This window comes from Fringilla coelebs, assembly GCF_963513975.1.
Source record: "Fringilla coelebs genome assembly, chromosome: 4".
Classification (NCBI taxonomy): domain Eukaryota; kingdom Metazoa; phylum Chordata; class Aves; order Passeriformes; family Fringillidae; genus Fringilla; species Fringilla coelebs.
Window position 1 is genome coordinate 52,177,278 of NC_140032.1, and position 27,845 is coordinate 52,205,122.

The 27,845-nt window shown below is 37.9% G+C and overlaps 1 protein-coding gene across 2 annotated transcripts in view; it reads right to left on the bottom strand.

The window, feature by feature from the left end:
* The window catches only part of GRID2 (glutamate ionotropic receptor delta type subunit 2), a gene marked incomplete at its 5' end in the record, with an annotated part of 671,475 nt that overhangs the window by 240,375 nt on the left and 403,255 nt on the right, over positions 1 to 27,845 (bottom strand). For both annotated transcript variants that reach the window (XM_084203835.1, XM_084203834.1), the window contains one exon: positions 24,164 to 24,369. In XM_084203835.1, the coding sequence (XP_084059961.1) occupies positions 24,164 to 24,369 (206 nt within the window). The remainder of the gene's footprint in view (positions 1 to 24,163; positions 24,370 to 27,845) is intronic.

The window sequence follows — 27,845 nt, forward strand, 5'->3', positions numbered from 1 at the left end:
AAGTAAATATTTCAAATTCTGTACACTTTAGAAAATCAATTTCAGACACTAGGCTAATGAGAGTTTCCTCTGGGAGTTTGTTAAGATGCTAGAAAAGTTCCTAAATTACAGTGTTTATTTAAACCTGTTAAAGCAGCTATTCAGTAACTTTCAAAACAGCAAATGATTGTACTAGAAGAACAGAAGAAACAATTACTGGTGCATTTGGACCACAAAATTCTGTCTATAGAGCTTAAACAGTTGTTTTCCCTGACTGTTCTAAACACTGTTTAGGTATCTGAAGGGAGGAAGATTGTATATCAGTAAATTATCTCATTTGAAGCACAAATCTTCAAAACTGCATGAGAAAAAGGCATCAGATAAGCTACCATGAGACCAATTATATTTCCTGTTTGTATTATTCGAACACCTGAAAGCGAAATGTAAGACAAGGACACTTTCCTGGAATGTAAAACAGGTTCAGCATTAATCTGGTTTCTTCTGCTTGACAAAAAATTGGGTAAGTCACCGATGTCAACGTAGTTTATTCAGTGTGAGAGGCAGCTGAGGGTCTTGTCTTTGATGGGTTTGGATACAGCCCAATTTGAAATGACTCAATGAAATGTCATTTAAGATCAATCTACCTTCACACCTTCAATTACCCTTGAAAACAGAAGCCTGCTCCTGCATTTCATGACACTTAATAACTTTTTTATTAGGTCATCTTACTGGGCTGAACTAAGCTAAGAGGCTAAAATCCATAGCAAAAGGATCCTTTCCCAAATATTTGAATCTCCAAAAGTTAAAGCTGTGGCAAGGAGTGAAGAGACTTGGCCACCTTTAGAGATAAGGTAATTAGCAGGCACAGGAGTATAGATCACTGTCCCCTACAATGAATACAAGAAGTTATCAAATACTTTCAAGTGTTCTTTTTTTCTATTTCACTATTACAATCCCCTGTTTTCATGATAACAGAAGTTTTCAGTTTTCCTTGGAAATAAATCTTAACTTCTGGTTTTATGTAAGTCTGCAAGACACGTCTTGTAAATGGAAACAGCAGCAGACCCTGAAATGCAGCACAGGTATAATGTATCTCTAATGACTTCATCCTGGTGAAAGCAAGGTATTGCCAGTCAACAGAGGGTAAAATTTCATTCTGCTGCTTATGAAATATGAATTAAAAAAAATTAGGTTTTTTCCTCAATGGCATAAAATGAAAGTGCTGAATTTTAAAGTCCGCAAATCTCATGTGGATTTCACCTCAACTCAGACATTATATTGGTGTTTGGAAATATGAGCCTTTCTGTGAAATTTCCATGAAAATCCAATTTACCTACTTTATAATTTTAAAGGCTTAAACTATAGTGCATGGTTTGTGTTCTCCGAAGCCTTGAAACTGATTTGGTGTTTTCCTAAGCTTTGTTGAATAGTTTGTGACCTTCCTCCTCTCCTCCAAATGTCTCTTTTTAAAATATTAATACTTAGAAGTCAAGAAAAAAAAAGGAAACGTATGTATGTCCAAAAAAGAGATGAGGACAGTAGATCACAGCTCTTGAGATGATAAAAAAAATTTCCTGAGAACAGCTTTAGAACATATTCAAAAATAATTTTTAAAAAAAGAAACCAAATGAGGAAATGTACTTTCTCTTATAAAAAATTACCTCCCAAGACTATAATCTTTTCTGTAAATATGGATGAATATGTATTACAAAAATCAAGACTTATAAAATGTTCTACTCCTGAAAAATGCCACTGAAATTCCCATTATAAATATACTTCTTGTACCCAGAAGAGAGATTTAAAATCCTGGAGGAATTGTGATTAAATTTTACCTCTCTTGAAAAATACCATAACTACTCAACCATCCATTTAACCTGATCATAACACCAGTAATCCAAAGCCACGTGCACTCTAGCAGTAATTCCAAATGCTACTTTCATTCATTTCTGGTTTTGCATTTGCATAACATATTATGAGCAAATAAGAAAATATGAGCTGGCTCCACCCACACACAGACCTGGATGAAAGTCAGGAGAAGCCCAACTCCATATTAATATAAAGCTTCCTGTCAGCAGAAGTAATTAAGTGATGCTCAGCATTATGATATCTGAACTTGGCTAGTTTCCTACCCACTCCAACTGTTGACAAAGAAAGCTTGTCTGCCTAAAATGTATTCCATGGGCACAACCATGAGTCAAGCCTTTCACCTGCACTGCAAAAATTGGTCCATGTGAGGGAACTCACAGGTTTATGAGAATGTGCTAGTTGTAATATGTTCTCCCTAATGAAATTCCAAGACAATTTAATTTTACTTTCTCAAGTAAAATTCTCTTAATTTCAGCCACATCCTAATTTCTTGATATTGCTATTGTTACGGATTTATGATTTTATGCCTGCATATTATCATTGTTATTTTTCTCATTATTATTATTATAGTTATTATTATATTGTATTTATAGTTATGTTTAAGCATCTTGAGAAGAAAATGCTTCAGAAGCATTTTTTTCCTGAACTTTACATTCCAAAATTAACTTTCAAATGCTGGCTTTTCACTGCAGCTCATTAAAATTCAGAGGTCTCAAGTATTATCTCTTCTGATCAAGTACTTTTACTGCAAAAGCTGAAAATTTTAGCTTCCTTATATACAGTTAAACATGCAACAGAACGGTCAGATATTCTGAATGAGTAATTTATAATGCAGGAATCTGAACACGGCTATAATTATTTGGGGAGCATTTTTTGTCTCTCCAATCTCTGCCATCTCTTCTACTGTTCAAACAGTGGAAGTTTAAACATCTGTCCTTCTGACTTGAGAGTTGCTAACCTTGGATTTCATACCCACATCACATGAATTTTCAATGGTGATTGTGTCATTAGTATAACATATATGTATGATATTTTTAGGAGAATTAGATACACCGGATAAAACACATGAATATATTTAAGAGATACCTAAGGTGCACGTGATAGTCAATGGGCACTAGAATATTGTACCATAAACCAACATTTTTAAGAGTGTAGTTACACCAATACCTAAGCACACACTTGAACACTAACCCACCTGCTGGGATTCCAAACGGTCTACATCATATAAATTTCTCCAGAGGAAAAAATGTGGATTAAAAATCAAAGGGAATTTTATATGTTTAACCTCCCTACATGTCAGTGATAGATTTCCAGGCATCAATATAGATTTAATAACACTTTTAATGTTCAATATGCTTAAGAATTTAAGCTGAATGTTGGCATGCATCTCAAGTCATTTGAGATTCTGAAAGTAGATGATTTAGTCCAATCTATATGAATAGCTTAATGGAGTATTCCCATTTCATAATGTCAGGAGCCAACCATGGGTATCTAAATTTAGATTCAATTCCTTGTCTGCATTGGGGGCTAGCAGTTACCTTAAGGACTGATAACACTGATACTGGAAACCCCATTGCTCTCTCAGTCAGGTATATGAAGGAATATAGTTTTTCCTTTTTTTTGATTCTGAAATTAAAAGCATGACCCGTCTTGATTTTCCTATTGCTGAGTAAAAGCTTGGTGAAGTAATTGTGTCTGACATTTTATAATGAGTCTTTTCTTACAGCTCTAAATCTTTTCTAAACTAATTACAAATAATGTACACAAAATTATATGAATGAGACGTGTGACAGAGGTCTTCATAATTTCCAACTGTGAAGAACAGATTCTTCTAAGAACCCCAAGCACTTACTGCTGAATTCCCAACTTCAGTGGTTATTTGATGCCTCATTCATTAATTTTGATGTTAAATTTGAATTTGAGTGTTTATACTTTTGCTGTACAACTTGAACCAATCATAATATTTCTGACTTTTTCTCACATGACACGTCTCAGAGCAGTAGACCTGATCTCAGGGACACACACTTCAGTACTTCTTTAAGTGTCATGTTTGACTTGGCAAATTTTATTTAAGTGGCAGTACAGTTATATGAAGGGCAAAATACAATTATTAGAATTCAAATAAACTCACTTATGAGCTAGTTCTAATCTGCATTAATCAAAACAGACACCATTTTACATTTGCTTACTATTTAGACTGTGTATGCTCGCATGTGGTATCTGAGCATAAAAAATAAACAAGAGATGCAGGAACTTAGTGACAAACAATGAACAATGTGCTTCAGCAAAGAAAACTGCAGGAATGTCTTTATGAAAAACCACATATAGCCTGAGACCTGCCTGACTAACCTCCTCCATAAGTATTTCAAACAAATATGTATGTGCAAAGCTCTCTCTGATATCATGCCAGACTTATAAAAACAAACCAACTCTGAAAAACTGAAAATACATTTTCATTTAATTGTTCCCCAGATCAACTCTGCAGCAGCTAAAAAACAAAACATGAAAGTCTGAGCTCAGCCTTGAGATTATATGTGTCTGATACAAGATAATGGGAACAATTTACTGTTGTAATCGTGAGGTCTTTTTTACTGGTTCAATTAGCACGACAAGGTAATTTGATACAACTCTGAGCTAACATATTTGAAACAATGGGAATGTCATGTTTGCTGCTTTTAAAATGAACTTCTCATTTTCTAAGTAGCTGTGTCACTTGTTCTTGCTCTCTTTTTACTCTTTTCCCCATTGTCTCTAAAATCAGTTTCCATTATACAGCAAGAAAGCTGCTAGGACAGCAATGCAAACACTGGACTTTTTAGTTAAAATACCAATGTTTGTGAAGTGCTTTGAAAATGTAAAAAGCCAAGGACATAGAAAGTGATTTTATTAACAGTAATGAAAGGACAAGGAATATTGCCACTAGGTAAAAAAGATATTTTCTTATTGTACATCCAGTTGTTTCAAAAGAGACACACTGTGAAATCACTATGTAAAATGAAAACCTTTGCCAAGCTTGTGCTTAGACCCACATGGGTAACAAAAGCAGTTCAAGTGTCACAGGACACAATACCCCAAACTCACTCTCTCTCCAAGAGGTGGCCACTGTCTGAATAACCTCCTCAGCTTAAGGGCTGCCTGTGTCAGACACTGACAGGCACAAACTAGCGCCAGAAATAGCAGTCACCTCTTCAGTGTGAATGGGCATATGTTAACACAGCTTCAGGTTTGCAGCAGTGAAAGAACTGTGTGATCTCTCGTCAATGAACAGTGTGGGAGCACCTTTAGCAAAGTCAGTTCACTGCCATGTCCTTGAGAGAAATATTTTTTTGGTAGAGAGCCAGCCTATTTTGAAGCCACACATGCTACCTGAACTTGACAGGCTTACATTGTTCTCTCTCTTTGTTATGTATGGCTTGGTATCACTAAAGTTTTTAATTGATACATTAATTTCAGAATGTACTGTCCTACTTTAACAAAAAAAAACCTGCTTTAACCTTATGAAGAATGATGTAACTTTAAAGCACTTAATTGCTACTGAAAACAAAGGCATATTCCTTGAAAATAATTCCATAATTACTGTTAAGCTGTTTGGGGATTATATGTGCACATAAGAAAATAATTTGTTTATGAAAATGGAAAACATTCTGCTGCACTAGTGGAAACTGCAGTGTGAGAGAAAGTGGTCCTATGCTTTGGCATATCACGACAAGTGGCTTGTGATACTGACAACCACCTCTGATCTCCCCCAGAGTGACTTTGGTATTTGAGATGTTCAGTCTATTTCAGCACTGCTGAAGTTTACAAGGAGAAATGCCTGTCACATTTTAGTGACACCTAAGGTCCTTTAACATCTTACTAGTTCTGAACGTTTTTCCTGTCTTCTTGCTATGACAGTGCCTGTTGATTGGATGGGAACAGTATAGCAGGTTTAACAAAGATGAAATAAATATATGTCTCAGAAGTGTTTGCTTTAAAGACTGTAATTAAATTATGCCCTAGCATTCCACACTACCAGAAACATTTGTTCTTGGTTAACCAAGGGAAAATATTTATCCATCTGTCACACAAAACAGTGTTCCTGACAAGGAACTAATTGCTATGGATAATTTGATCTTTAAAAATGAAAGATTTGTGGCTCCATCATTATCAAAACTGGAAATGTCAAACAAAATTTCTCTGGGATCAAAGAGGAAAGAAACTGCAACCTTAGAGCCAGAGAAACACTGCTTTTTCTTTAGAGGAATAAACAAATATTGAAGGACACACTCATTTTTGGAGAATGCCAAAAGGGAGAGCACAAAAGGCTAATTTCTCTTTCCAGAGAATGTATTACACAGAAGGCCAACTGCGGAGGTAATGTTGCACTAGATAAATCAAAATATATGCAACTATCTACAGGAGACAAACAATAGAAAAAAGCCAATGTGCTCAAACTGCAGAAAATTGGATGTTGTTACTTTTACCAATGACTTAAGAAACTCTCTACATTAGCTGTGTTTATGAAAAACACCTAGGATTTAATCCCATTAACTGTTTATGGACTTTTTCATTTTTTCATTTCAGTAATCACAATGTATAGAAAGAAGACCTAGACAACAATTTTTCACCTGAATGACTATGGCTGTAAAACAGCACAAGAAATTAAATTAGGACACAGACACACTGAATAACAGTTTAAATCCAGATATGATGCTCAGATGAGTACAAGTAAGACAAACCCTGATTTAGACTGAATATTGAACTAAGTCTTAGAGCAGATGGGTTTTATCCCTCCTTTGCTTTTACTGAATCTAATACAAGTGGGCCCTCAGAAGGACTGAAATTCCAGAGGGAAGAAAACTGCCAGTGTATGCTCTTGGGAAGACAAGAAGATATGAGCAGGTCAGGTATCAATGAAGTAAGAGACAATGAAATAAAACCTTAGTACATTATAAAGCATGCAAGTTGTGGATGCAGTCAGTACAACTGCACTTAGGCATTCAGAGCTACTCAGCTCCTCCAGACACCGTAATTTATGTCACAAAAGCTCTGAATGAATGAACTATGGGAACTGAAACTTCATTCTTCTTTCACAATTGTAAAATAATTTTATCTAGTTACATTAGAATTCCCTTGCATTTTAACTGCAATGGTATTTGTCATATTTTATGTCACCCAATATGTTTTTTGATTATCAAGTTTATTTATAAGAATTTGAGTAATAATTTAGTTTATGACTTTTATACCCATTTTAACAGCTTGCTGTACTGACCAATTAATACTAAAGCCAAATAATATTATATCATGGCTTTATGACTTCAAGAAATACACTTCATATTTCAAGTTTTAATGGCTACACAGATTCAGTAAAAAAGGCATTACATTTATTGGAAGACTGTTAATGGAAAGAAACCTTGTAGCTATCCTACATGAAAAGTGGGGTTAGAAACATAGAACCATGTCAGTAAAGGAAATATTTCACAACTAAGCAAACAGTTGAACAAGTGAAAGAGTTGGCATAGAGGTGCTGCAACATGCAAGGGGGAAGGGGGAAAGCACAGCAGACAAATTATGACAGTGTGGGACCTTGGCACAAATAAATCCTTAACAGCACTGCACATTCCACAAGGAAGTCCTGGGGGTCAAAACCCACTGGGCACATGGACAAAGATGAGAGAGATCCTGCCTTCTGAAAGTTGGTATCTGAAGGGTAAAAACAAGACAGATCAGTTAAGTAGGTAGACAGAGTGATAGGTAGAGAAGAGAAAGAGGAACAAAGATGAAAGGGAGTATTAGTCACCACAGTAGGCAGTTGTCTCAGCATAACAGCTGCCTGTACATTGTCAAGTTAATCATAGGAGAGGTGACAAAAGAGTTTGGAGGAAAGGTCAGAAGCAGGATAATGAATTGGTTTAGTGTGGATTAGTAATGTGCTCTTTCCACGTGCAAGGGAAAATCATCGAAGAAGCGAGATCACTCAGAAGGAAGCAGTGAACAATAATAGATGGGCAAAGCAAACAAGAGCTGACATCTGAACGCCATTTAAAATTAAAAAAAAAGCAACATTCAATAAATCAAAAAGGGCTCTGGGAAAAAAATAAAAGCTTTGTATTCTACACCACTAAGAAGGCCAACTCAAGAACAGGGAGAGCAACAAGCTGGAAAACAACATTTCATCAGTATTTTGAATAGCTTCAAACTGGGTGAGATTGTATCTATCAAGAGCAGAGAAAGAGTTTTGCAATTGCAACACATTGTAGCTGTGAACCTTTTATTGAGAAAGTCTGCACCTGAAAGTTACTTCCTAAACAGAAATCGGCTATTTTGAAATGCTGGGCAGATATGAAGATACTGAGAAAAGAGAAACTAGAGCAATAAGGGATGGATGAGAATATAGCAGCTTGGCCAGAATAATTAAACAAATAAAGGTTAAAACTTGCTTAAGTTTAGGTGATTAGACATTGAACAGATGTCTGAAAGACAGGGAGCACGTTTAAGTTGCATGAAAATCCAGAAAGAACAATCAGCAGTCATTAGTACAGAGCAGATTCTGAATTTATGTTCCCAAACATAATTTTCCAGACATTACTGACTTAGAGAAGACAGCAGGAAATAATTATGCCCAACTGCAAATCACCAGCATCCCTACTGTGAGAGTCATCCATAGGATGAAAGCTTGGGTAAGAACTATTCAATTGATAAACTTACAAGCTCTCAGAGGCAAGAATTTACTGATGTTGATAAATTTTGTTGACTGGTAACTATTGCCATCAAAATATTAGTAGGAAAAGAACTTCCTTTTCCATCCTAAATTATCCTGTAGGGAAGAGATGACTATATTTAGAAGAAGAAGACTATATTTATACCTTTGTTACTATTAATAAACAGAGAACTTCAATCCATGGGAATTACCAGTATGGCCAAACATAATATATATCACAAGTATAGAGAAAATGAAACATTTTTGTGCAGATTATGCACAAATGTGAAAGAAGAATCAAATGCTACACATTGAACAAAAGATATTAACAGCAATGGGTTGTGTGAAACAAATCCGCCCTAGAACTATCACAGATAAAAGCTCCTTGAAAAAATAACCACTAGGAAAATCAGTTAAAAGTCATACAAAAAGAAACAGTGAAGCATTTTTGTGGGAAAAAAAAACCCCACTAATTGGGTAAAAGTAGAAAAATCCTGTTGATTTGCACAAACATTCTTTGGTGTGAAAAATGCTCTTATGGAAAACATCTCATGCTCTATTTGTCCTAAAAATTCATCATGCATCATCTTCATCAGAGTAAACTATCACCACTAAGTGCTGCATTTCCTGCAAATCTGGTATTTTTGTATGTCACATAATGTTAAACCAAAACTGTAAAACCCATCAGAACAAGTGAAACCCTTGAGCAAGAAGAGGTGCTGGACAAAGCAAACTGCAGGATGAGCATAGGTCAGCGTGGAAAAGGAGGAGTAGACTGCAATGGAAATAAACTATGAGCTGTGAGGAGGTTATGGGGCTCTGTGTCTTGATTTGGGGTACATGAAAACAAACATCAAATTTTGGAGGTGTAACAAAGAAAAGGAAAAATTTTCAAGCAACCAGAAGGTAGAAGTTCCAGTTTAGTATTACTGAGTGCAGTAGGTGTGACTGCCTCAAGGAAGCAAGAAATGTGCACAGAAGCCAAAGAGCTCATCATCTCCAAATCCTAAGCACTTTGACTTGCAGTCAGATTGACTGAACTGGATACAAAATAATGAAAAAAATAAACTAAGCCAAAGGAGGAGGGACATCCTAAGTCATCAAAGCATGAACTCCTGGCAAGGATAAAAACCCTCCAACTACAAATTGGACTTTGTGTGAACATCAGATCATCATAGAAATGATGAGAACCCGACTCAGCCACCCCATGAAAACCACAACACCCTCGTGAAAAATGTTTTTGTCAGATAGCAGGGGAGTGGGAGTTGCAGGGAGATTTTCCCTCTGGCAGAAGGTGATGGCCCCCACAGAGGGGAAAGCTGCTGGCTGGGGTCCATATGAGCACATGTGGTGAGAAGGCAGCAATGTGCAGAAAGGGATCTATCCAAGACATCAGGGAATCCTGCAGTAATCACTTAAGACTGAGAGTCTGCAAATGATGCCACTGTTAAAAGATGAAGACAAATAAACTGCCTGGAGCTTTACAAACTCAGTAATCCAAAAAGGGTAACAAAAAACTTCTTTAACAGGAACAAAACCATGGCCACAGCATACATATGTTCTCATGGAAATTTTAAAAAGAGAACAAGGCAAGAAGGATTAAATGATAGAAATAATTTTAAGTAAAAATTGATATGCAGGATATCTCAAGAACCTTGCTTAATGGAAGATTTACCAGGGTAAATGTGAAAGGAATTTCACAAAATATTGTGGTAAAAGGAAAAATCGGTATACTGCACTTACCTTGGGGAAAAAAAAAAAAGAGGTGAAAAATAGTGTGGTAAAAGGAAAAATCAGTATACTACACTTACCTTGGGGAAAAAAAAATACAGAAGAGAAGACAGAAGAGAAAAATGTTTTTAAGTGGAAGCTCTATGAGTTGTATTGAAATATAAACTATATCAAGTGTTGTGAATGCAAGCAAACTGTGGAAATACATTTATTTTGAATCTTTTCACTTTATTTGATCCTCAACAATTATTAATTTTCCTTGGTATTCATTGACTCTTTCCACTTTCTCAATTCTTCCTGCATCAGGGTAGCTCAATCAGAAAAGCAGCATTTCTCATCAAGTTATATTACTTGTAATTCCTGTGAGGGGATGCACATTTGTACCAGGCTAAAAATTGTATTTCTCACCCTACACTACATATTGGTATTTTTTCAACCCAACAAATTTAATCCTGTCGAATTTATTTCACAATCCAAACAAAGTATTTGTCAAAACTGAAAGCAGCTCCAGTGCTTTCTCCCAGGGGAGTTCTAGGTCTCTATTCCTCTTATCCCAGGCGAATGCATTATGCCTTTGAGACAAAACCTTTTTCCCTACTTTTTATAACATATATTAGAAGGTATCAAAAACCTGGAGAATGTGCACCTTTTTTAGATTTGTACAGACACAACAAAACATTCCTTGAGCAAACAGTAACAGTTACACCTCAGGGAAAGTCACTGCACTGACAGACAACAGACAGCAAAGCCTCTGATTTATCTTCCTGTTATAACCAGGATAGTGAACAGACATGGCAATGAGATTAAATTCTAATTTTAAAACAAATGCAATCACTTTATTTCATATTTTCTCAATACTTTTTTCTGAAAATAAATACAAGCCTCAAATCTCCATCTCCACAAGCAATGGCAAAGCTGGGGAATCCAGTCTGAAGGGTTTTGTCTTTTCACACACTTCAGGTGTGATCAGACAGCTGTGATGGGGAAGTGGCAGTACATTACGAGTTCTCTCACCCTGTTCTGCCTCCTCCCTTGTTCAATGTGCACTTCAGCCTGCATGAGTCTGTCAGCCAGCTTGAGGCCACGCTCTGCTCCCTGTGTCCTCTTTGAGCGCTGGCTCGACAGCCTGCTTGCACTCACTGCTGCAAGCCTCATTAGGATCCTCAGAAATGGCAGCCTGGAAGCCCCCTCCTACACAAGAGTAAAATGAAGATTGATTAAATGGACAATGGAAAAGTACATCCAGCTCAACCTCAGCAGCTGGCAGTAGGGATACCTAAATGCCTTCACAGCAAAGACAGTGATGTTCTCTCGGGAAGACCCATGAGCACAGTACAAGAGGCTGAAATGCAAAGAGCTTGGCTTGGAAGTAAATTTGAAAGCTAGTCAAGAGAAAAGCAGAATGAAAAGAAAGGTCACATAACTCTGCAGAGGATGTAGATGTTTGAAAATCTGGTTTTATTCCAACTTGGAATGAAGTGCCAGAGCTTTGAAATTCTATGAAATATGTTTCGGAGTCGAGGCCCTCAGGTAATCTGACTGCCTATCTCAGAAGCACAGACCATAAGAAAATTGAAAATTTCTAATGGAAAAAACCTCTTAGTTGGTTTCAGTCAGGATCTGATATCTTAAAGTCAATGAATTTTACTAACATTTAACCAATTTACAGAATAGAAACCACAGGCTTTATTCTTTAAATACTGATCCTACAGCAGCATACTACTGGCCTGATTTCTGTTCTACAAGCATGATTTTGGCTCAGACATGTGTTAGATAAATACATGTGACACAGTATATAAATAAAACATGGGTTTATCTATAATAAATACTACTAATTTCCCCACTAAAATGAAGGCAAAATGTTAAAAAAGAATAAAATCAAAGAATCATAAATGAGATCTGCGTTTACATCTCTACCATGAGAGTGAACCAAAGAACTAACAAGAGATATGAAACAAGTATTCTTTAGACCTAACAGCAACTCTCTCCTGGGAGAGGAAAATTTCAATACAACATCCATCTCTAGGAAATGAAATTATTTTAAGGATATTGCACATAAAAAGCTTTCATTTCTCGGAGCACTTAAAAATGCCAAGCATGTTATTTTTGCTGGTCTCTTTTTAAATTAGAGTTTGTGGGAAAGTGCTTTCATCGTTGCTTAATTGAATCTGGAGAAAACTTGAAACACCTACTTCCCTTTTTCCTTCCTCTGATTTCCCCCTAGCACACCTCACTCTTTCCCCAATGCAAAAACAGTGAATAACATATGCAATAACCTATGGAAATTTTTCCACTGTAAGTCCCATTAGGAAATATCCAGTCCCATGATGAGAACCAGTCTACTTCCCAAAGCTAAAGCCCTGCCTCAAGGCCTTCTTTTGGCCTGTCTCCAGCTACCTGAGGATGGGTTAAAAGGAGCCTTTATAACTCAATGAATGTCTTCTGCAAAGCATTCTTCAAGGCAACTGCATTTACTGAATTCCTAAAGCAGGTTGACAAAATCTATCTCCTCATTTAATCTCCTTTGGATTTGTGTCCATCTAAGTTCCAAGTAATACTGGCTCAGAAGCCAGATAAAGAACAAGAGACCAAACAAAACAGATTACTTTCATCTTTTAACACTGCAGGTCAATACTATGATCTTGCTCATTTCCTTTTCCTCCTTTAGTGTTCATGGGCAGCAACTATTTCTTAATTTGTGCTGACAGCATAAACTCCTCCTGCTCCTTGTTGAACATGACAAAGAATTTTTTTACTGTGAGGGTGGCTGAACTCTTGAACAGGTTGCCTGAAGAGGTCATGGAGTCTCCCTCTCTGCAGATAGTCAAAAGCCATCTGGACATAATCCTGAATAAAGTGTCTAATGGATTACCAACTGACCAGGGAGGTTGGGCTAGATATCCTCTGGTGGTTCCTTCCAACCTGATCCATTCTGTGATTCTTTATTTGCTCTGAAATACAGGAACTTCCATAAGATCAAAATATTTATCTAAAAACAAATGTTGAGTCCCTTCCTCAGCAATTCACAGAAAGGTTTGGGTTGGAAGGGACCTAAAGATCATCTAGTTCCAACTCCCCTAACACAGGCAGGGATACCTTTCTCTAGACCAAGCTGCTCAGAGCCCCATCCAGCCTGGCTTGGAACACTTCCAAGGATGGGGCATCCACAGCTGGAGGGGTGGCACATCCTGGTCCTGGCCTGGGAATGCACATGGCTGGATCGTGTCCAGCCTGTCATCCTTCAGCACCCCAAGTCCTTCTCAGCACGACTGCCATGGTCACTATAAGAGGAGACAAAATAAGCAAAGGCCCCAAGGAAGCACAGGGCTCTTATTTAAAGAGAGGGCCCTTGCTGTGGATGACCCAGGAAACCAGTAGAAAGCATGTTTTCACAAACTCAAAAGTGATACTTTTTACACCTATTCTCACAATCAGCAGAAGCAGCTGTTACTTTCATTTATGGAAATTCGCAGATGAATCGCAGCACTATTTAATATTCCATTTAAAAAAAGAACATCTGGTACAAAAACTCCTGAATCTTTAAAAATTATTTAAAAATAAGCTAAATAGCAGAAGTCCTAACTAGGGGAAAATTATGTGGGGAGGTGAGAAACTTATAATGTGTAAATCTAAAATTAGCTCTTGACATCAGCAGTCCCCAACTCATGTTGAAACTGTAGAAACCATAAAATCAGCTAGCTGGGTAAGTGCTTCCAAAATAGAATAAATTCTCTTAAAGCAGTCTTCAAAAATATTACTGCTGATTATAAAGTGTCTCCAAAGCAACCTGAATCAGGTACCCATCATTGTAGCCATTGTTTCTAGTGGTGGACCAAGCATTTTTATTAATGTGCTGTTAATCTATTTACAGATAATTACCTAATCTGGTTGACCAACTGTTAAAGGAAAGAATTTATTTTGACACAAGGATCACAAGTATATGTGGCAAAAGCATTACAGCCATAATAAAACTACCACATACAATCTGAAAAAAAGGAGAAAAAACATGAGAGATTTGCTCAGCAAAATTTCACAAGAAAACTGCTAGCAAACTGTGAAAGGAGAGATAGGGTACAAACTTCAACCTTTATTTCAGACAAACTATTGAGAGCTTCTTCAGTGTCACAGGGAATATTATCAGAAGAAATAATGACTATTAGTTTTCATTTAAGTTTAACTGAAGAACAAAATGAATTATATAATGATTGATTGTGAGTAAATAAACTGTATTTTGGGGTTAGAAATGTTCAACACTGAATTTTCATGGTAGTGCTGAAATCAGTTATATTTTCTGGAAACCAAGGTAAGCTAATGCAATGACTATACCTCTATCTTCTGGTGAGAAGGAAGGAGGCAGAACAGTCCTGCCAATCAGGCAACATCGCTTTGGAGAGAGGATTGGATTAGAAATAGTTTTGTCAGATCTTATCTCCACTATCAGCTAATCCTCTCTAGCTGTCATTTCATTTCAAAGAGACACTCATCCCATGGCAATCAACTGCATATTAGTTTTGCAGATGTTCAGAGTGGGCTTTTTATAACACAAGAATCAGCCACCCTCAGTTATGTAGAAAATACACACTTTAATACACTGTCTGTCTCTACCAATGTGGGTGTAATAGCTTTGCTGCATTAATGTGCTCGCTTGCTTTCTTTTTTTTTTTCAAATTTATTTACTCTGTTTGGCTGGTTGAAGCAATTTACTCTCCTTGGGAAGACATTTGTCTCTCAAGAGGAACACAACAGAGATGTTTATAGTGAGGCTATAAAAGCAGGGAGAAAGGATAAGCAGTAACCAAGACTATCACATCCAATTAAAATTGCTGGTATGACAACAGGAGTATATAATTAAGTATGATAGCAATTTAAGAAAGCAGAACAAAAAATAGCCAACACAAATTGAAGAAGAAAATAATTATTACATCTTTGAAGATCATGGGAGGTCAGCCCCTCAGTTATTTGTTTTAGTCCAGAAACAGCATACCCAGCAAGATCCCAAAGAAGAGCATGTCAATTACTGAGTCTTTGAAAGCCATGTAGAGAAACAGAAAGCAATTACAGGAGAGCATAACCCAACAGTTGTTTGCACAACAGCAAATATTATGAGATTCTCATAAAGTACATAATACATCTTCTACTCAGTACTTAATCACTAAAGCTCCCCTTCTTTTCTCTCAAACACACTAGCAGTTTAACTATTGCTTTCAATACAAAATACTGGTCAGAGCTTACATACAGTGTGGGGTTTCTTTCTTATCATATTCCAAAAAATTTTATATAACTACCCAAATTCTGATAGCATAAATATTTGTACTGACAACAAGGCACAGATCAATTATAGCCCTATTGTCCTCCATACACCTCTATAACCAATGTGAGTATGTTTTATCAACAAAGTTTTGTTTTTATAGAAAAAACAATACACTATAACTTTTGTTGTTGTTTTCACTAGAGAGGTAGATCTGGTAGGTATCTCACAACTGTGCCACAGTGTGACACAGGATGGAAAGCAGCACCATGTGAATTTCTATCTGAAATACAGGCCACATGACTAAACACCAAACAGCCAGAATGAAGAAAAGACTGAAAGAATTCAAATGCAGACACAAGGTGTGATTATGCTGTAAATCACACGAGTGCCCTGGTACATATTGGCCTTGCACACACACTTCAGTGAGTGTCTCCTTATGCCACCAACACCACAATGAGGATGTAAAAGAGAGCCAAGGTACAATTCACAAGGTATATTGGTACCACCTGACTTGTAGCATCAGTCAGGCCTGACTTTTCACATGTGAGGCATGGCTGATTGAAGGATAAATATATCCATATGCTGCTTCTCCTCAGCTGCTGCTATCAGCAACCTTAATGAAAAGAAAAAACAACTTTCACAGCCAACACAAATGTGCCAGCTGAGCTCCAGGCTACTGATACTGAGCCTAACCTCTCAGTAACACAAAGGCACAGCCTTAGTTCTAGGCTTTGTATCAGTGCAAAGGACCTGCAGACAGCCCCCAGCTCCTATTCTTCGAAGTGCAGACCCTCTGTGTTGGGATAGATTTCCCAAACTGGTTTTGCTTCATTTCAGATACCAAAATAACCTTGGCTGCAGCAAGCACTGCATTCTGTCCCAAGAACCTCAACTGTACACTGCAAAACTCAACTTTACTATGCCTGAAAACACACAAACAGAAAGGATTGCTTCAGGTTGCAGTTTCAGTATGATGCAAACGATACAAATCCCTTTGAAGCTGACTTATTTTATCACTGAGACTTTTCTTTTTCATTGTTTTGTAACTAAAATGTTTTATCCTTAACTTTCACCCTATGGTAAGCAAGTACATATAAAATCTAAGCCAATGTCACTGTATTGATAGTAAAAAAACCCAGTCATTTTCTCATCCAGTCATTCAGACATCACCTGGGTGGCCTATATTCAAGGATGCAAGAGCATAAAAAGGCAAGGAATTGGACTACACCACAAATCAAGAATTTGCTCAGATTTTCACTGAAATGTAAAATCTAAAATCCAAGACCCCTTCTTGCACATTAAAAAAAAAGTCAGGAAGGCCACTTAAAGGGTGGTTTAAGTGGTTTGACATTCTGAACATATATTGTGAACATCCCTTTACTAGAGATTTATAAGATCCTACAAAATAAAAAAAAATCCTTTAAGCCTGTATTTCAATCTGCAGCTATGAATTCTGTGCTTAATGCTGGAGGAAAGAAGGAAAAAAAAGATATACATTTTTCAACATTGTAATTAACAACAACAACAAATTGCAGTGGAGTACACTGAATAGGATTTATTCGATTGCAAGCAATGGTAGAGAATGGGCTCAAAAAAGGCAAATATGCTCTCCAGGATAGGGCAGATCTAAAAGCTCAAACACTAAGGTGAGAAAGATGACCTCAAAGATGAGAGCACTCAGCTTACTTACAAGAAAAAAAAAAAAAGGAGCAAACAGTCACTGACTTAAAAATCTGATTTTGGCCTCTGAAGGCCATCACTTCTAGATAAAACCCAATCAACACACACACTCATGATAAAATTATAGGAAAAGGAGACAAAAATAGCAGTAGGTTCATATGTCTGCTGCTGATTCTTCACTTTCCCTCTAAAAGGGAACTGCCTGAAATACTCTTGCCTTTAGAGGATTCAGACTTGTGTTTTATGTAAATAGGATGGTTTAAAAATTCCCAGTGATCACGAACAAAATTGGACAGAGACAAAACTGAAAATCTCTGAAGCAAATTATGCTGCATATGTAAGGCATCATAAGCATCATGCATCAGTAAATGTGATAAAGAATTACTCATTTCATTAGTTTATAGGAAAATACCAACCAGCTTTCACATTGTGATGTCCTTATACATGTGACAAACCATCAAGTCACTCCTCAGCCTAACTGGAAATCCAACAGGCTTCCCTTGAAACAGGGCTATTTTTCCAGTCCATCATTGGACCAGTTCAATTGCCAAATTCAACAGAGCAAATCCTTACTCGTTCAAACTCCGTTTTACTTTGACAAGAAGAAACTGTTTGGGTAGTAGAGTTAATTTAAAACATAAAACAGTGTGTGGGTTTTAGGTGGCAGATGAATACACTTTTGTTGCAGAAATTGTTTGCATGTACACAAAGGAATGTTACTTTTTAGCTCATACACACTGTACACAGGTATGGAGACACACATGCAGCAGAAGAAGAAAATCCTGCTCTGGATTTCCTAAATCTAAATCTGATGCCTGTTCCTGAACATTCTTGCTGCCTGTGGCACACACACCGAGGCAAACCAACATTTTTGGATTTCAGTAAAGATTTCAGCGCTGTCTCTCCTGCTATCCTTCCACACAAAATGCCCAGCACACAGCTGGATAAACACATGGTGCGTTGGGTGAGCAGCTGGCTCACTGGTCAGGCACAAAGGGTCACAGAGAATGGGGTGACATCAGACTGGTGCCCTGTCACCAGGGGGGTTATGCAGGGCTCCATCTCAGGGCATGGACACTCTGACATCTTCAGGAATGACTTGGACGTAGCACTGGAAGGGCTACTAGGTAAGGTAGCAGGCAATGGAAGGAGATGTTGGCTCCAGAGAGGCGCTGCAGAGAGAGCTCGATGAATCAGAAGACTGGGCAATGGCCAACCATGTGAACCTCAATAAGGCAAAGTGCTGGATTCTGCACCTGGGATGGGGCAATCCTGGATCTACGGACAGACGGGGGAATGAGAGGAAGGCAGTGCCATGGAAAGGGACCTGAGGGCTGAACATGGGTCAGCAGTGCCCTGGCAGCCAGGAGGGCCAGCCTCGTCCGGGGGGACACCAGGCAGAGCATCGGCAGCCGGGCAAGGGAGGAATAGAAGAATGTGTTAGCTATTAGAGAGCATCCAAAGGACGGCTATGAAGATCATGAAGAGCCTGGAGAAGAAGCCATGTGGGGAGAGACTGAGGTGACATGGCCTGTTCAGTCTGGAGGAGACTGAGGGGAGATCTCACTAGTTGGATTTGATGACCTCTGTGGGTCCCTTCAAACTCAGCAGATTATGAGAGATATGTGGACTCGATACTTGTCTGGAGTCTTCTACCTCTCCCTGCTATGCATCCTTTCTGTCCACCTGAACAAAAATCACTGCCATCTGCTCCCACTGCAAACTCCTGAATTTTTACTGCAGATGTCAGTGGAAGTGGCACACGAGTGCATCAGATTCTTAACTCCTATTTTCAGCTTCATTCACTTCACGTCATATCTCTATATCATGCTTTTGACTAAAGACAGAATCACTTTGCTTATTAATAAAAAAAAGGAACAAAAAACCAAACAGCTAATTTCTGTCCTAGTCTTCATTAGGATACATGTAAAATAAAAAAGAAAACCATCACAAAATAAGATTTTTTTAAAAAGGGGGAAAAAGGCAAAAAAAAAAACCAACTAAATTGCCATGAGCTTTGGACACACAAAGGCTGAATCAACCTTTTGGCAAAGTTGAATAAATTTTCCTAAATCTCAGTAAATAAGCTGATTAAAGAAATAAACCTGGTTAGAGCACTATGTAACACTAAAGCAAATCCCTGTTTTAGATCTCAAAGATTCACAATTTGCTCCATGATTAGATCTAGTATCTGGTAAAACAACAACTATGTCACTACATGAAAAAAAACTGTATTTTTTCAAATAATTACTTTTAACATTAACTGTTATTTTCAACAGAGAGACAACAATCAAATATAATAAAAATCAGGGTTTTTGCTATCAGGAATAATCTCATTCCACAGAATAAATGTTACTTCTCATTCTATTCACAGTAACAATGAGTGAAAGCATGTCAAAAGTTCAATTACATGAGGCAATTTAAATTACATTTGCTCCTTAAACACTCTTTTCTTTTTTTTTCCACTTGCCCACAACATGGCAAGAACTCCTCAGTACTTAATTTATAGGCTTAATTCTATTTTCCATGTATATTTTACCATTTCATTTACAGAGTTCTTTTATTCATGAAAGTAGCAGTGTAGCTTCTTTTCATCCAAGGTAATCTTACTTTAATACTGTCCCACATTAGCCTGGGATAGAAAAAAGGAAATTCATTTTCAAAATCATGAGTAGTAGATTATACTAATGCCAAAGCTACATGATTTTAATTTTCTTTGAAAATAAATATAAACAAACAAAACAGTACCTATAGAAGCTAGAGCAATAAATGTAATGCATACACACAGGCCAAAATACAGGACTTATTTGCTGCAACTCAAAGATTTGGCAGCAGCTATTTTTGTCAAATACACCTTTTCAATAATTATAACCCAGTTCTGTCATGCAGATGGGTTTAACTTTTAATAGATGTTTAGCAGTAAACATTTCTAATATCTCCAGCATGCTTGAAGTCTGCGTACGATGGGGTTCAGTGACTTCAAGTGCGCTGCAGAGTGGAACCTTTGCAATAATAAATAGGAAATATTTTCATTTACACAAACCATGGAGTGCAGAGTGAGCTGAGGAGTACTACTCTCCAACCTGGGGAGCGTCAATGCTCCCTGCATTGGGGGCTTGAGGCTGTCAAGCCTCCAAGAGCTTTGTTGGCTTATTCACATTGTCAGTGCTCTGAAAATTTTGCCAGATAAACTGTGGGATCTTGCTGGCACAGCCAAAAAAGTGTTCTCACTTCTCTTTGTAAGTGGCCCCTAACTCCTGCAGCAGAAGCACAAGAAGGGCCTTTGCAAGGGGCAGGAAGATTCACAATCACATTGGCTGAGGTTGCTGTAACCCCTCCTTTGAGGGGAGGCTGGAGGCAGCAGCTTCTTCAGCACCTACACCAAGGCCTTCCAGAGCTTGCCTGTCAAAATTCCCTCAAAATCCCTGCCTGATGCTAGGGCTCTTTAACACAGGGCTTACTGGATTTTCAACGTGTGAAGTTTTCCTCTATAAGTAAATGAATGAATTAGCTGCATTGTCCCTCCTTTGTAGTCCTGTTATCAGCTCCTGAACTCACAACACAGAAGAACACATTCACATTTCTGCACTCAAGTGATAAGGTAGCTTCCTTAGCTAAACAGAAAAAAACCTGAAAGCAGAGTTGTACTGACAGCATTTTGGCTCAGTGGAGGACATCTGGCTTGTGTCCAAAGTATTGCTCCCCAAAGTCTTGGTTCTCAAACTTGCTTTGTTATCCCCAGAACCTCTGCTGCCACCTGACTTTCTTGGCCAGATCCTGCTCCTACCCAGTCTCCTCAAACCTGGCTTTTGAAGCCCTTGATTTTTGTTGTCATGCCAAGCTGGCAAAGACATGTAATTTAAGGACATCTTATTTTTCCCTTACATGGCTTTTCCTATCCATCATATTTATCCCAAATCAGAAGAACGTGAGCAAATGAAATCCCCACCCCAAAACATAAAGCAGAAAACTGACACACAGTTCACAGCCATCACCAGTGCTATCAGATAGCATAGCAAATTTTGTGGAAGTCAGCAGGATATTTAGTAATCATGAACGTTTCAGTGGAAAAATTTTGCTTCACCTGTGGGACCTGGGCAGCTATTTGAGAGTAGAAAAGAACTGCATCAGAAAAAACCCCCAAAATCCTGAGCAAGTCACCAGTATATTCTTGGCAAAGTATTTTCCCAGATGCCGCCACAAACTCATCTGTGCAGAGATGTCAGTCTCTGATAGTTCCATACCTCTGCACTCCTTAGCCCCACTGAACTCTAGTCCTCCAGAAGAATTTTTTTCCCTCTGCTCCTCCATCTCAAAGCAAAAAAGGATATTTAGGAGTCTGGCTGGCCCCTCCCTCTCATCTCACATTAATCCTTTAGCCAGAAAGGAGAAATGCTATGATACTTGCTCTCAGAGCTTCATGCCTTTCCATGCTGTATGGAGGGCAAATTAATACATAGTGTTTAAAGAGAAGGTAGGCTTTTATTTCCACAGCCAGAGAAGTGTACCTACCTCTTAATCTCCATTTTATTAAGAGTTTAAGTACAGATTTCTTCTCTGCAAGCTCTAGAGATAGAAGAGATGGAGAGAAAGAAGCGCCTAACATGAAAAGCAATACTGCTTTAAAAAAGAAAAAGAAGAAAAATATTTCAAAAATGGAATTTCAAAGAGTCTCAACAAATATAAATTCTACACAAGCAAACTCCAGTTTACAGACTGCTTATTTACACAGGCCAATGTCTGACTATTTACTCTGCAATAGTTGTTACTTGCATAGTAATCAAGACCACGCTTACTACAGCTGTTGCAGAGTGAATGAACCCTCTTCTCAGCTAAACAATGACAGGGTTCAGCCAGAGCAGTCATCTAAGAAGGGACCAAGCAGCAGAGATTATGTGAGGTCTGGGGAGAGAAGCCGACAGCTGAATCCAGCGAGGCAGCCAAAAGCTTCTACTGGGCAGAAAAAGCCCAAGGGCTTTTCTGCATATGCAGTTTTTTCTTATTACAATCATAAGGTTTACATGCTAAATCCACTAGGTTACACTCAATTTCCCACGCACAAGGCACAGGTTGTGGAATCAGAACGATCATTAAATTGTTTAGGAATATCTCTGCCCATTGGCTTTATAATTCCTTTGCCCCTATAGTACAGCTGCTGGTTTGACAGAAAATGACAGTTTTTAATATCCATTGGAAAAGCAACCCCTGCAAACTTCTTGGTCAAAGACTTTGTGTGGGAGCTCACTTGTTTAGTTCATTTCCTGTCACTAACATTAATAAACTATGGCAATAATCACTCTTCTTATTAAGAGGCTCCTGCCATATATTTACTAGTCACATATACTCCAAATAAATGCTGCTGTCCTGGAAAAAACCTGCAATATGGAGCTGATGTGAGAATCTTTCTTTGAACCACAGTTGTAGCAGAAGACACTGACCTTCCCTGGTGGACTAACAGACTCCAGAAAAGAAGAAACATTGGGATTCTCTTGTTTTTCAGGAGCTTTTTGGTGTTTAGTATGAGAATTATATGGAGGGAGAGGGATTGAGGATTTGGTTTACTTGGTTTTTTTACTGGTCTTTTGATTTTTGGAGTCTTGAGCGGCCAGCCAAAGAACTCGAAAGTAAATTTTTTACTTTCTTGGCAACACCTTCAAAAGATGACAGTGACTTTGTTACTATGCCCAAGTATGTAAAAAAAGAGAGATAAAATGTATCCTTTTTTAAAAAGAGTGTTTCTCTGTAAGAACAATGCAGGAGTTTTGTTTTGCTGAGTTACAGTAGTTCAAGCCCCCAACCACGCCTCTTTCAAGTTGCGATGTGAAATATTTCATAATGCATCTTACCAAAAAATAAAACACTTGTGACACGGGTGATGAAAACACTGCAGAACCATCTAAATAAGCCCCAAAAATTCTTTAAATCTTATGGAGTACTACACACGTTAAGACAGAGCAGCAGACCCTCATTACTCAGAATTAGCAAGCTTCAAGTGTGTAACAAGGACAGTGAAACACCCAGCCAGAGCAAACCAAGGGCAAACAAAATTTTGAAAAAGAAATGAAGAAAGCCAACTTCTATCTAATGCTCCTAAAAGGCATTCACTTGAGACTGGATACACAATACCTTTTATGCAGAAGTAGGTTTTAAGCTTGAATTTCTCAAGACCAAGGTAATAGCAAAATACAGAGGAAAAGTTATGCAAGTTAAAAAGAGATCCAAGAGGAAATTATTGAAGAGAGAAAGTGTATTTCTCTGGAACAAAACAGAGATTTTTAAGCTCTGGTTGATGATGAAGAATATACACTCATAAAAGCCCCATTTGAAACAGCGCAGTGCCATGTAAAAAGAACCAGGCCACTCATTTAAAAAGACTGCACAACTTATAGTCAAATGCAATATGCAGGTTTTCTGTCTCTAAATCCCTAAGAACCTCTTCAAAATCTGGTCCATATTACTTGAAACCATGACTTTAGACTATCATCTCAAATTCTTCATGCAAATCAAACCTTCCATATATTCCACTACTTCTCATTACTATTCAGTGGCACAAAGGAGAACATTATCAACATCATTTGATGTAAAAGAATAGAATTTCGATTAAACACATTTTATCCACAAATACATATTATTTATCCAAATACTAAAACTTTCAGTTGTAAATATTTCAGTAGTCACAATGGCAATACAGTACCTTTGAGCTTCAAACAGAAGCCTGAGGGGTAATTGTTCTGCATATTTCCTAAACGCATTTGCTCATGCAGGATGACGTTTTATTTGTTCTCTCTTTAAATGTACATGCACATTTAGGAACATGAATAAACACCCTTGCATGCTGATATTTGAATAGACAATATTTAAAATTTTACTTGGGGGGGCTTACCTGTGTTTATTTTTATTACCATTATGAAGTCAAATAAACTAAATTTGGTGTTGGTCAGCAAAACAAGAAGCTAACCTGTCATTAAAATACATACCTCAGTCAGGAATGATTTGGCTGTGGAAGGGTTCATGATGAGAATGGCCCGTCTCAGGGTATCCCGGTAGCGGTTCAGTTCTTCTATTCTCATGGAGGCAAAGAGCCCCGTGATCATTTTATTGATGTTGTTTTCTACTTTCTGTAATGCTACATCCATTCCCTGTTGAGATACTTTGTCTAAGAACTCTTGTATTCCACGGATATCTAGAAAAAGCAGAAGGCAAACAAGATGTTAATTGGTAAGTGGAAAAAGAGACACAAGTAATTGTTCCATTTATCTCACAGAAACTTTATGTCAGGTAGATCCCTACAGGCTTTCCCTTAATATTCATTAAACCTCTTCCTGAGCTATGCCCATTGCATTTCTTAAAGTACTAAGACAGGAGAAAGAATGGGCACACAACAGCTACTGTCCAAAACAGCCATTAGAAAACAAATCTACAAAAACTTTTGGAAATTTTCCTAGTTTGGCCATTCAACCATCACACTTGGTCCTAATCTTTATTAAAGGACTTTGATACTAAAATCCATATAGGACAATGAGACCATGGTGACCATCATACAAAATTCTTCCTTCAGGCAAGGGGTGTTGGAGGACAACTGAGGATAAGAAAGGCAGGAAGGAGATTGTTTTCTTTTGTGAAACTCGAAACCATGCCATCCTCACTATGTAGCTTGATGTATCTAAGTGAAGCTTGGGCAGTTCACTCATTAAAAAGTCATCACGTCGTTCTAAACTTCACAACTATTTATTGTCTTCAAAAACAAAACAAAAGCCACATACACAGTTGTTGCAATGATACTGCCTGGTCTCATCCCATACAACTGGCTGAGTTAAGTAAATTTTCCCCAGCAAACTGCTCCTGTAGAGCTTTCTGGCTCACTCTGGGTAAATCCTTCTTTAAGAATGACTTAGAAAGGAAGATTTGACCAGCAAAACTCTGAGTTTACTACCTGGCTTGTAATATATTTATAGTCTACCAAACTGAAATGCCTGGATACTCTTCACATTGTTATGCTGCCTCTAGCTGGCCCAAGCCTTTGGAAGGGCTTTTTCCAGCACTGTTCCACAAGCATCCTTGACTACTTCTTTCCTTTTGCTCTTTTGAATGGTTTTAACTAAAACTCCAAAGTTTATGCTGAAAAATGAAAATCATTCAATGACTACACAAGTCAGATCAGGGCCTTCTGAACCCGAGGAAAATCCCCTCAGCCTCAGAGTCCTCACTGCCTCACTCCTAGTCACCACTGCAGATTGTCCATGTATTTTCAGGAGCTAAGCCAGCAGTTGCCTAAGGTGACTCTCCCCTCCTGCAGTTGCTCTGTCCTGCTGTCCCAGAGGACACTCAGCAGGACATCCTTCCTTCCTTCCCTCCTGGCATACAAGCCTCCCACACCCCCAACTGCTCTCAGTTAGGGGAGAAAAAAACTGCCCCAGAACCAACACAACAGACACTAGCTGAAACACACTCTATGGGAAAGGGGGAAAAAAAGAAAGGAAATCAGCAACCCACATAAACAGAAATTTCTGAAGAAACAGTTCTTCAAAAAACTAAAGGTTCCTCAGGTTAAGGAGGGCATTTGTGGTTAAAATACACCAGAAAATATTTCTCCCATTAGAATACTCAACCCGGTCTCTCTTAGATGCAGCCTTAGATCCAGCCTTAGATCCAGCCTCTGAGGGAACTCCTCTGAATTTGCTTGTCTCAATCACTCATTTTCCAGGGGAAAGGTCAGACCCGAAGTTACAGGCTTCTTATGTGTCTGCATGAGACATCTTATAGTTGAGAAAGCTTCCAATTAGACTTTCACAACAGCTTGGCTACTCAGATCTTTTGTCTGACCTAAAGACTTCCCCTGCTCCCTGCCCTTGGGGGGTGCCACGAACAGCAGTATTAGGAAAACAAAGTTCAGTCTGCACAGGAGAAAAAATGCCCTGCCTGCATCACCAGCAGAGATCAACTAACTCGAGCATATTACAGAATATGGTGCTGTCCTCCTCCAGCAGCAGTTTACTGAGATGCTTCAAATAATGAGGAAATAGCGATGCAATAGCTTATAATCAAACAGTACACAAGAGCAATTCAACAGGGTTAGTCCTGGAAGTCCATCACTGTCACCAAGCTGAGTCTTCTGTCTAGAGCTCCAAAATACCATGAACTGGAAAGAAATTGTATTTTAGGCATTTAGGCTATTTTAGAGATTCATTACCAAAACCTCACTTTCTAGACACTGCCAAAATATCAGTATTACTAAACACTTGTAGGATAGTTTAACCGTGAATTAAATACATGCATGCCCTAAAAATAAAGTTCCATAAGAGAATCAGATACTAATTACAGCTTCTATTTAATATCTAAATCAGGAAAATTAGATTCAATCTAATCAGAGATGTTAGAAATTTTTGGCACTTTAAATACCAACAAGATTATTTGAAGTGCTACAAATATGTATAGTTTTATGCAAATGATAAAATAAATTCTTCCTACTTTAACCCCTTCATTCTAAAGTTCCTGAGGCTCACACACTCTGAGGATTACTCAGGATCCAGAGTATTAAATCATATAATGGGTAAAACCGACTGGTTGAAGTCAAAATCACTGAAGCACAAGGAGCACATGTAGATGGGATCTAAATACGCTGTCAAAATACCAGGAAGAAAATTTACTTAGGCTATGAATTCCTTTGCAAAGACTTAAAATCTGTCTCATAAATCCATATATTTTCTGGCACCAGAACAGGTGAGCAGGAACCTCCAAACAAAGTTTTATTGGTCCTTTTTCAAAACAAGAACATTATTTCACTTGATCTGAGTTTATAAACGCACTGGAGTTATTGACTGATATTCTGCATATTCTGCATTGACCCAGAAGTCAGATTATAGGATCAAATGGCTTTCTTTGCCATGAAGATCTGCATATAAACAATGAAACAATTATACTGATTCTTCACTGAATGATGGGACAAAAGAGATCCAGTATTGTACTCTGTCACCATGATATTTTCTGAAAAATCCTCTTTGCCCAGGATTTTCTCCTGGGAAGCTGAGAGGCCTCAGAAAAGAATGAAAACAATAATTATCTGATTGCTTGGGAAGGTGGTCTGGAGATCGTTTACCAGCAGGTGCATCTTTGATCAGTTCCATGTGAATTGTTTTAACTTAATGACCAATCACAACCAGCTGTGTCAGACTCTCTGAGTCAGTCACGAGCTTTCATTATCATTCTTGTTTAGCCTTTCTCTTCCTTTAGTATAGTTTTAGTATATAATTTTTTTTAGTATAATGTAATGTAATATCATAAAACAATAAATCAGCCTTCTGAGAAAATGGAGTCAAATTCTCATCTCTCACCTTGTCCTGGGGACCTCACAACACCACAATTCTCTTCATTTATTAGGTTACTGTGCCAACTGTATTGCATCTGTGTGATATGCTATTGGGAAACCACCACCATTCTAATGGAAAATGTACCAAACCAGGATTCCTACTTCTTCTGTATTACTTCTGTCTTTGGCATTGTTACAACACAGAGAAATGGGCAGGAAATAAATACAGACTCTGGTTATACCTCAGCTTCCCCGTAGCAGAATGGAGGTATTGGTGGTGCTCACCTGCTGCTGTGAAACAGCAGAAAGCACATAAAAACACCCTGCAATTTAAATACTACTTAAATCATGAT